Source organism: Tribolium castaneum, chromosome 10, assembly GCF_031307605.1.
Source record: "Tribolium castaneum strain GA2 chromosome 10, icTriCast1.1, whole genome shotgun sequence".
Classification (NCBI taxonomy): Eukaryota; Metazoa; Arthropoda; class Insecta; order Coleoptera; family Tenebrionidae; genus Tribolium; species Tribolium castaneum.
Genome location: NC_087403.1, coordinates 5,457,064 through 5,467,812, shown reverse-complemented (window position 1 = coordinate 5,467,812; position 10,749 = coordinate 5,457,064). Strand labels below are relative to the sequence as shown.

At 36.0% G+C, this 10,749-nt stretch overlaps 2 protein-coding genes across 4 annotated transcripts; both read right to left on the bottom strand.

The window, feature by feature from the left end:
• Positions 1–2,597: 2,597 nt before the first annotated feature.
• On the bottom strand, positions 2,598–7,246 carry Strip (Striatin interacting protein). 3 transcript variants are annotated; one of them, XM_008201243.3, is made up of 12 exons: positions 7,105–7,246; positions 6,976–7,054; positions 6,187–6,590; positions 5,958–6,133; positions 5,595–5,908; positions 4,316–4,687; positions 4,021–4,265; positions 3,742–3,969; positions 3,521–3,692; positions 3,271–3,475; positions 3,128–3,222; positions 2,598–3,069 (listed from the first exon to the last, which is right to left on the bottom strand). In XM_008201243.3, exons 2-12 carry the CDS (start codon positions 7,051–7,053, stop codon positions 2,905–2,907), a joined length of 2,454 nt encoding a protein of 817 aa, XP_008199465.1. In that variant the 5' UTR covers position 7,054; positions 7,105–7,246; the 3' UTR covers positions 2,598–2,904. The 3 variants fall into 3 exon arrangements, with proteins under 3 accessions (XP_008199465.1, XP_008199466.1, XP_001815164.1); XM_008201244.3 differs by having other exon boundaries at positions 7,120–7,233; XM_001815112.4 differs by having other exon boundaries at positions 6,976–7,116.
• A 197-nt stretch (positions 7,247–7,443) lies between these two features.
• VhaAC45 (Vacuolar H[+] ATPase AC45 accessory subunit) lies at positions 7,444–9,955 on the bottom strand. The gene is made up of 7 exons (XM_969094.3): positions 9,753–9,955; positions 9,485–9,596; positions 9,164–9,434; positions 9,029–9,114; positions 8,715–8,977; positions 8,469–8,661; positions 7,444–8,423 (listed from the first exon to the last, which is right to left on the bottom strand). The coding sequence occupies exons 1-7, from the start codon at positions 9,854–9,856 to the stop codon at positions 8,217–8,219; spliced, it is 1,236 nt and encodes a 411-aa protein (XP_974187.2). The 5' UTR covers positions 9,857–9,955; the 3' UTR covers positions 7,444–8,216.
• Between the last annotated feature and the right edge of the window lie 794 nt (positions 9,956–10,749).

Below are 10,749 nucleotides of genomic sequence, written 5' to 3'. Positions count from 1 at the left end.
TGGCATCAACAGTTGAAGTACGTTCTAGAAACGCAAAATGCACAGATATGTTCTCTTCAAATGATTGGAGAAACCTGTCGACACAACGTATTAAATCTGTAATTGGCAAATTTAATTTATAAGTGAAACCTAATTTGATATAACAAGCATTTGAGTCAGGAATAAAAACTCTGCCTTGTTATCTCTATTGTACGCGTGTTCATAATGACGTTAGTAAAAAATTGTCTGTCAGGAGACAGATTGTGTCGGTTCGGTAATAATGCCGCTATTACATTTTCTTAATATCGTAATATCCAAGATATGCGTACATTGCATGGCGATGCTTTTTAATCAAAAAAGTTACAATGGATTTATCGTACTAGAAAAGAGTTACAAAACGATTCGTTTTTCATTTGCGAATTACTAATAATTTCGTGCGCCCTCGCTGTCGCGCAACAACACAGGAAAATTTCGTTTAGTGTAATCGTCTTTTACTTTGTTTTCCCTTTTTGTCTTGGTCCATATTTTTGCGCGAAATTGGCCATGGACTGGTTCCAAGACCAGTTCGATGGGATTGTTCGCATAGTAAGGGAGGTTTAGGGGCTAGATTGAAAATGGTGTTTGTTGGAAACTGCCAGGAAGCTATTATAGTGCAGATTGAATTAATAATTTAAGTCGTTCCATTTGCGTGGCCAGCGAAAGGATTCTTTAGCACAGGGCGAATTCGCGAGCTGTGGATTGGTAAGCGGAATCAAGGGGACCATTACATCTCTGGCTAATCCTTGCACTCACTCTAGCCTCATAAAGGCCTCACCTCCACTTTCCCTTAGCCTTAGTTACCGACGGACTTTACGACTCTTTTAAATTACATCCAGGCTCGGTAACAAGTCGAAGTCCTGAACTTTACGGCTGACCAACTTTCAGACCCCAATTATGAAGAAAATTAACCATTCGCGATGTTTCAAAAATTTATTGGTGACAATACGGAATTTTCCAGTAGAGATTGACGGCGTGAAACCTACCTATTTTCCGTCTTTTCCACTATTGTTCGCTTTGTTCGAATTTTGGGGAAGCTTTTGTTATTTGTGTTTTCCTAAGAGTGTTTCATTCTGGTGTTAATTGTTTGTTGGAGAGCATTAATACGAACGGCGGCTGTATAATAAATTGGGCCGGGATTGAGTGTGGGGAATACACGGGATATAGCATTTCTAGTAGACACTTGATTAGATCAAGTCGATATAACGAGCGGCTAATTTGAGCGTTATTACGCATACACTCGCTGAAAACATTGCATATTCAATTCAAAACTGGTGACTCGAACGAACTGTCAAGCCTTTTCAGGGCTTATTGACAACCTCCTGAACGAATACAATGCTTGTTTACAACATTATGTGTGATATATCCTTTGTAAGATTTGCACAAATACACCTTTTGAAAATGAAGGTGTCAACAGGATAACTGGAACCTTTATTAGAAAATCCTTGTCAAAAATCACGAATTTGCGCTTCACATATCCGTATAAATGGCTGCAGCGGTTGGTTAAGTCTTAATGAGTTCCCCATTCATGTGATAATCCTTTACATACCGACTAATATGCAGAAACGAGGATATTACGTCAATAAGGAGTGAGTGGGTTAATTTTCTACATGAAGTAGGTACAAATCTCTGTTTTGTTTCCACTTTAAATTTAATTAGGTAACGTCATTGTATGGAAAAATAGCGATTGTTATCAATTAATTTTGTAAAAAAACAGACGAAATCGGACAGAGGGAATAAAACGAACAGATCATATATATATAAGTATTATCTGACCGCTGAAAAGAAACTGTTAACCGTCTTCTGTTTGCAACTGGAAAAACACTGATTATTATGAAGAAGGTAAAAGCAGCAAGGATGTTATCTATCCATTGGCAGACAACAATGAACAACTGAAGAAAATGTTTATTGATATAACTACGCTCATGATAAAGCTTTTGTAGTAGTTGACTACATTCCAATATCCACTTCAGGATTTTAAAGAGATTACAGAAGTAGCAATTAATTTATACAACATGGAATTAAAAACGGGTTCTTGATTGTTAATTTAATAGTAACGTGAAATTAAGTTATTAATGTGGTTAAGAAATTGAATTTATTTTAATAAATGTATTATATGTGTTTTTTGTTTACTTGGAAAAATTTATATCACTAAATTTAAAGGAGAATATTATCTACAATTCAAATTAAAATAAATCAAGTTTTTTAAGTCATACGTGTGTATTATATCGGTTTGAAAGTAAGATGTGGCTATATCACGCGTCAGTTTCAAAAAACACGTTTGGTCATTTGGGATGTATTCTTTTTTTTATTACTTTGTTTTCCCTTTTTGTACTTAACTATATTTTTGTGCTTTTTTTTTGAAGATACTGGAACCTTTATTAAAATCCTCGCTTCGAATTTGCGCTTCACATATTCGCAAAAATTGCTGCAAAATCAATTGGTTAAGTCTTGAGTTCCCTATTCATGTAATAATCCTTCACATACTGACCAATATGCAGAAACGATGATATTACGTCAATAAGGAGTGGATGGAAAGGAAAGAATGATTAAAAAAATGGGGAATGAATAAAACAAACTAATCATTATATAGCAAATATATTTAAATACTGAAGTAACCAAAATTTTTTTAACTGGGGAATTATTTTCCAACAAATAAGAACTGGTGCGGATAACAAAGTTAATTCAATAGGAATTGTCAAAAACAAAACGAAACATTGAATACTAACTAGAACACAAAAACTGAACTAAAACGAACAAAAAAATACAAAAATGCCGTAAATGTAACACACCACTTACTTAATTGAAACTGAGTATATTTATTGCAGTGATGAAAATTGTGATGGTGTTATATTTACTGCAATAGTTCAATAAATAATATCAAAGTCACTATATTGTTTGGTTTAAGAGAAGTTCCTCCCATTCGATAGTATTCCCATAAACTTCTTGTTCTAGCCAAAGTTGGTAGTGTTGTTTAAAACTCTCGGAGAGATCGTAGGTGGTCCCAAGCACGCTGTTTAGACAGTTATCCACAGGTGCAAATTCGCTGTCTTGCTGTAAGGGAAACTTATTAGTACAATAAAAGTATCTAACGGGGTAATGCAAGACATACATTTGCTTGCGTATATCTACGGTTATTAAACCTGTCAACTGAAGCTCTCAAAGCACATTCCTCAGCTTGGAAATCCCAGGGTCTTGCGTCCAAATCTGCACAGAAAACTATAGAAAAATATAACAATAAACAGGAACAATTACCATTTCCGTATGCCCAGTCATCGTTCAACCGATGCCTCACTTTCTGGTAGATGGCACTAATAGTTTTCATATTAGATTTGCGCCATTGGCGACCCAAGTATTTGGTTTGCATTTTTAATAATTTTAAAACGTACAGTTGGGTCATTGCATGCCTGACTTTGAGTGTGCGTTTTAAAATTGGAGCGGATTTAAAAACCACCAACATCTAAACAAAAAAATTAGCATTAAGAACATTTTTATTTGTACATACCATAATCCTGGAATGTTTCCATTTTGTTAACTTATTGAGTATCCTTAACAAATTAATACATGAGAACATATTCCTCCAGGAAAATGGTGCTGAGTCTCCGATCTCCAGACTTTCAGCTGTTAGTTCCGGTTGATCACCGATCACACAAGACGGAAAATCTAATATAGGAATCCTAAAAAGCTATTTATGCAGACATGTTTGCTATAGATCCTGGAACTTACACATTCTTCGCGCCCACGTAAGCCATGATGTTCTGATTGAAGAATTTCAATACTAGAGGTATACAGTTTGCAAAAACTAGATGCTGAGACATGAATTCAAACTGATAAATATGATTCAATTTGAAATGTTTCAGAAGTAACAATAAAATTGCAGAAACTGCCTTAACTATAATTTCCTTGTGCCTATTTACGTCAATTCCCAATTTCATTGACTGGAGAACAGTCATTCTAAAAAAACAACTGTCTTAAACCAAAGTTAAGAAACCGTCGGACACTTACGGCATCTCTTCTGGCAAAACATCAGCCATAATATTAATAGAATCAGTTTTAGCTTTTGAGGTAGGAGCAGCAGCAAGTAATATTTTAAGTAAAGCTATCATGTATTGTGGTAGATTAGGCAACATTGCCTGATACAAAATTTCAGTTGGAGTCATTTCTATTTCGCCCTCGGACGTCGAGAGAGGATTACGAGCAATCTCTTCCTCTTTTTGAATTTGCAACTCAGCTAAAGAAGTATAAACATGCTAAAACCGCAAAGTTAGACCGTAAGACACTCGCAACTCAAGCGCACTACTTCTTTCAAAGTTTTAACTCCTTCATGGATGGGTAAAGGTAGTCCAGCTAAACTATCGCGATCGCCTTGTAGACTATACCCGACGAATTTTAATCTAGCAGTGTCCAAAAACAAGTCGATATCTTTCTGCCGCACTTTCGGTTTCCAAGGTAAGCCGCGAGGAACAACTAAAGAACTCTGCAAAGGAGGTGATGTAGGCCTATTCTGATAATTGCTGTACATTTGATTATTTTCGGAGTTTTCGGGAGGACGACGATCGTCGTATTCGGAGAGTTCACCCAACTCGTCGCCGTTGTCCCCGCCAACGAGGGTGGCGTCTAATTCCATCCCCAACGACTCGTGGTCGTCCAAACTACTTTGTTTCATTAAGTTCTATAAAGTTGGCCCAAATAAATAACACCACAAGCTGTTTCGAAGGAAAAGGACAGGTGGTGCCATTACAATGGGGCGAAGGACGCACAAGGATATACACACAGGACTACGGCTGGTTAAAGGGGACACGCCAAACCGACAGTTAAAAAATTGTGTTATGACTTGGACAGGGAAAATATTTATACATTATAATCACATTTACTCATATACACCTTTTCTATAAATATTAATATTTATTTTCTACAACTTTTAAAATGTAATTATTGAGAACTAATTGTTATTAAATCAATTTATGTTATATTTGTCAAACTATTATGCGGAAATTATAATTTTCAAACAATGATCAATAAAGATAAAGATAAAAAATTTCTGACGTTCCATAGTTGTTAAATTTTTTATTAAAAAAAATTACATTTTCATTTAACTTAACATTTATCAACGCAAAATAAATGAATACTATACCGGAATTAGTTTAATTATGAATTAAATTTTAATTTAACTTTCGGTAAATTGGCTTCTAAAGGAATTTATCTTAATACTACGTCTACTTTGCATCCGATAATTTACTTGCGGTTAGAAGGGTTGGCGGCAGCCAGAGCAGAGTGGTATATTGAGGCGTCATTTTCACTTTGTTCAACTGTAGCCGCGTTTGTTAATAAAAGCTTTATTATTTTCACCGTGTATGTGATTTTTTGCCGAATTTTTCCACAATTCCTTACAACAAATATAAATGAATTAAAAATATTAATTAAGTAACCGAAATTATATGATTTCTAGTTTATAATTGCATGGTAAATATCGCTAAAAACAGTAAAATAGTTCGCACACTTGGTTTAACAGTGTCGTCCCCTTTGATTGGAGTGAGAAATAATGTATATGTTACAAAACAGCGCTTAATTTTTCATACCCTCCTGAACGGTCTCGTGTTTCTTTTCTGATTTTGCGCCTCCAGAAGATCAGAAGCGCTCGCTGGTGGCGAGGAGGCCCTCATTGTCTTGGCTATTTCCATAGTATCCTCGTCCAAACGTGGAAGACCAGCTTTTTCGCGCTTCTCATCTTTCAAGTCTTTCAAGACGGTCATACCGCCCAAAGTAACAAGAATTAATTTCCAAAGCAGTAACAGAACTTTTTTCATTGGGAAATGAGGAGCTGCACCGCTACAAAAGCGTGTCACCATTCCCAACAATTTGACAATAAGCAACTCATCATCGTAGGAATTAGCTGCAAGTACATAAAATGAAAAAATGGTTGGTGTGAAGTTGATAATTACCAAGGTCGGAACAAAACGATTCAACATCGCTTTGGTATTCAGTTGAACCTGAATATTTCTCGTTCCTAATTACTTCAGTTATTGTGTATAACACAGACAATATAACGCGCAGATCTTGCGAATCTGCTAACGAAACGGCGATTTTTCTCATAGCGACATGGGCAGCAGTGCTATTCCTAATTTTAGTGACATTAGTGATTAAAAATAATAACAATAAAAAGTGCCTTACTCAATTTCTATATTAAGCAAATCAGTAAATGCGCTAAAAACTCCAAGCTGGTAAAGCAACATGACATTGACTCGAGCCCACTGCTGTTGCTCAGCGTCTGACTGCATTTCAGCCCAACATCCCTGAGCAATATACAAAATACATCTGGCAGCTCTCATCCTGAGAGGCTTGCTGCTGACTTCCAGTTGATCGAGCAGTTTCATTACTACCGATTTTCTTTGTTCAAGGGATAACCTTTGCCAACTTGGTGGCAGGTTATACTGCTCCATTTGGTCTTCAAAGGCTTTAACATTGAGGGCGAGCTCCGGCTGCTCAGTGTAACTGTACAGCTCGGCAATTTCATTCGGATGGGTGTCGGTGTCATCGTAAATAAAGTCAAGGTCCGGGGAATCAGTCCCACCACCCTAGAAGAAATGTTTTGAAAAAGTGTTGCTAGAAGAAAAAGTCAACAAAAGGGAGGTACGGAAGGATCAGGTTCTTCTTCTTCGGAAACAGGAGGTAAATGAGAGTCAGGAATTCTTCGGTGCCGCGGCATAGTGCCCTCCAAGACATTTAAAACATGCTTGAGTTTTCTGATCATCTCAGCGACGCTTTTCTTACTATAGGCCATTGTCGCGAATTTGAACAAAAAACTCTTAATTAAAAATAATCTGGAAGAAAGAACCAAAATGAAAGCGACAACGCAAAAAACAAAACAAGCTCATAACGGATGTCTAGAAATACGGCAAATCGTAACAACAGCCAAAATTAACCTTAACAATTGTTGTTAGTAACTGATCCACTACTTACATCCGAATCTTGGCGTTGTCTTCTAATAATCTCTCTTAACCTAGGTAAACCACGCTTTCCATTTCCGTTAGGATCCATTCTGAAATAACCAGCATATTTAACAATTTAACATTTCGTTACTTTACTGACTATTTGCAAACCAACAATTTTATGACAGTTAAACAAATTCCGCCATCTTGACTGACGTATATTGACCCACGCCTGGAGCGCCTCCTTTCTCGCCAAAATCGGGAAAACCCCGAAAACCCAAAGATTTTATCGCAACTTCTTGCTCTGGGAGGTGTTATCTAAGAAAAACACTTACGAAGCAGCAGTTAATTTTTTGCAACGTATGTTCACGAAAAAAATACTCGCCAGAGGGCGCAGCGCAGAACGGGAGACCCATACCAGAGTCATTTTAATTTTTTTTATATAATTTTAATATAATAAACAACAGCAGGATTAGGATAAGGGGGAAATTAAACAAAATTCACTATTGGTATAATTTATTAACAGCGTTTCTACCTACATTTTTGGCCTTACATGATAATCACTATGACAATGAAATAACCTAAGGTATTTACAATGGTAAACTGCAACAGCCCATCACCCTTAACATAAATAACGACCAAGTCTAGTTGCGTTTAAAAATAAATCGTTCTTATTCATTCTAAAAATGACGATGAAATTTCTGGAATGAAATGGAACTAAGGTCACTTTTAACATATAATACAGTACTATACAATAACAGGGCTACAAAATATGTATATCCTATGTATCTAGCATATTCAACAAATAAGGACAATTGGGGTGTATATAGTGTGCACAGTGGTGCCAACCTAAGGTAAGCTTATTTTTAACAACGTCAAGGCTACTTCTGTTAACAATTATTGTACAACTACCTGAACAACAGTTAACCATTCATATGAAATTTAAAACATGTTAAAAATACTATTGTCATATATACATATAATATAAACTGTGTATATAAATTAGGTCTTCCCTCTGCAGGACACTAGTTCGTTAGTTACGCGTTGATGGAGTATTTCATTGTATAACAAGCTTTAGGTCCTAAAAATTGAAGACAAACCACATGGCAGTTAAGCCGAGTATTGCGACCTGACAGAAATGGATGGTAAAACAAAACCGAATTTTTTATTTATCACAAGAACCAGCCAGAAGTTAATTCTGTTCAGGTGCAATAGTGTGGAAGACGTAACTAAACGGTAATATTGAATGTTGAACACGCAATATCACCAACATTATTCAGAAGCAGTGATAGTGATCGTTTTGCCTTTGGGGTCATCGAATCGGTCCATAGTCTTAATATCCATCATCATGGTAAGACCAAAGGTGACGATCAACAACAGGATTATTGTTATAAACAAACCCGACCAGATAGGAACTGATGTGAATCCAACGCAGTCATAGGCGTCCCCAAATGTGTTGTTTTTGGGGAACGGCTGGATCTATAATCAAACTGCAAAACTGTGCTGACTGCTGAAACGACAAACCTGAAATCCGGGCAGAGACAACGTTGCGTTTTTGTCCGTCGTTGATAAATTAAAAGTAGAACAGTGGTAGGAAAAACCGCGAGGCGCGAAGTAATCACTAATACCAACTATTGGGTCCTCTTTACCACCTTTCTTTACGCTCATTGAAGTTAAATACCAGTATCCAGACACGTTATTAAATTTGATATCAAAACTAAAAAATTTTTTTAGAAATATGTAATCCGATATTTCTTGTAGATAACTTACTTAACAGACAAGTCACTCTTGCCGCTGCTTAAAATCGCTGTTATATTCTCTTTGTTATCTTTGCTGGTGGTTTCTTCATGTAGTGTAAAAGAGTCATCAATTAGGATTCCAGACGACTCCTTATCCACCTGATACATTCCATCTTTGCTCAAATATAACAAAACGTGTTCGGAGGTATATAAGTGTCCAGTGTCTTTCTCTTCTGTATCTTCTGACTGGAGCAAGCTTCTGGATCTGGAGTGGGTAATATCCTCGGGCGCTATCTAAAATCCAGGTTAATACACAGATTTGAATGAAAGTGATCAATGGTTTACCCAAGACGTGTGATTCGCCGTATATATAGCCAAGACATTATTGCGTTGTTCTAGGATATCCTTATAAATTGACACAATGTCAGAATCTAAAATAATTTCTCAGAATCATGGACAGGTAAAATAGTTAGAAACTACCGTGACGTTTCAGCATATGAAACCGGGGTTCATCATCTTTGGCATCGTTCAAATCAATAATCAAAATATTATCTTTAGGCACATTAGAGCTACTCAACAGAGATGCAATGGACAACTCTGTGACTTCCTTATTGAGCTGTTTGACGGCTCTAACTGGATTTTGTACATAGGGTTTGTAAGCAACGTGATTTTTAAGTTTCTTCAAACCGTGGAGATTCGGGAACGCGATATCCCCGTTTTGGTCATGTTGAGCAAAATCTTCAGGACTCAACTGAAAAACCCTCATTAGCTTAAAAGAACACTTTTGCAAGAACAACTAACAGTGGGTTCTACAAACACAATTATGTAAGGGTCCTCCTTCAGATACTCTAAAAGGGTGTCTTTAAACGAATCTTGACTGATTTTGTGCAAAGCAGGTACTCGTTCTGACAACCTGAAACCAAGTCATATGACTTCAGATGCCCACAATTAACGCATTTTATGAATCGAGGTCTCTCCAAATAAATCGATACTAAATCGAAACTAATTTAGGACGCGTTGTTCTACACGAATTTATCTCGGAACCAATATAAAACAATAAATAACTTACTTCGTAGTCCCCCACATGTAAACAGGTACAAATTCTGCACTTCTGACAACATTTATGCCTAATACTGTTATTACAAATATTAAAATGTTACAATAAAGAGCCATTCTGCTAAAAAATAAAATTAAACTTCACTTTTACAAGATCACGTGAATTTTGGGAGTAGCAAACATTTGACAATCAGGTGTAACGAATGACTAGCGAGGCGAGCGACGTCAAGCGACCTTACCAAACGCAGAGACGCCATCTCGCAGCCAGTAGCTTAAGACCACGGTCTAAATAATTACAGTTTTTTAGAAACTGTATTTTGCGGGTGAACACTGGCTAGACTATCAACTTGTTGATAGATGTCGCAGTTTAAATAAAAAAATACCGCCAAAAAATACCTAACTTTTTAAAGAATATTAATAAACTGCTAATAATAATAATAATAATAATAATAATAATAATAATAATAATAATTTAGAAATACAATTGTAAGAATAAAATTAAGTAACAAAATTTGGCTTCAAATTTGACTCAGAACTTAATTACTAACGTAATTATAAGCTGTATAAATGTACACAGCTGTATTTAAAAGAATACATCGCCATCGCGTCTGGAAAATACCTGATGGGAGTTAAATTTATCATGTCTAGGCACCTTAATACAGCGATTGGAAAATGCTCTGGGTCATATTTGACCCAAAAATGCCAGATAAGCTAGCGGTTAATTTTTTCTTTTTTTTTAATTCGTTCAACTCCATAGTACGGAGTTTGTTGTATGTGCCTCTAGCATTACATGTTTCATTTAAAGATTGCTTTAATTAATTAAACTACTAACTAATTTTTTCAGCGGTCGACCTTAAGCATTGTTTTTATTAATTAACTGTCCAAATATCCTGAAATCACAACACAAATAATTGTGATTGGATGAAAATCATAACATTCATAACATATAAATTAAATTATGTTGGGCTACTCTTGGATAGATGTCGCACCAATTGTGGATGAGACAATAA

Excerpts from the sequence above, each read along its gene's own strand:
- Strip (XM_008201243.3), bottom strand. The coding sequence starts at position 7,053 with ATGGATCCTAACGGAAATGGAAAGCGTGGTTTACCTAGGTTAAGAGAG. Across the intron at positions 5,909-5,957 it reads ATCGTTTTGTTCCGACCTTG|CTAATTCCTACGATGATGAG; the intron begins GTAATTATCAAC and ends ATGTACTTGCAG. Across the intron at positions 3,070-3,127 it reads GTAGATATACGCAAGCAAAT|CAAGACAGCGAATTTGCACC; the intron begins GTATGTCTTGCA and ends TTTCCCTTACAG.
- VhaAC45 (XM_969094.3), bottom strand. The coding sequence starts at position 9,856 with ATGGCTCTTTATTGTAACATTTTAATATTTGTAATAACAGTATTAGGC. Across the intron at positions 8,978-9,028 it reads CGGCGAATCACACGTCTTGG|ATAGCGCCCGAGGATATTAC; the intron begins GTAAACCATTGA and ends CCTGGATTTTAG. Across the intron at positions 8,424-8,468 it reads TGTCTCTGCCCGGATTTCAG|ATCCAGCCGTTCCCCAAAAA; the intron begins GTTTGTCGTTTC and ends GTTTGATTATAG.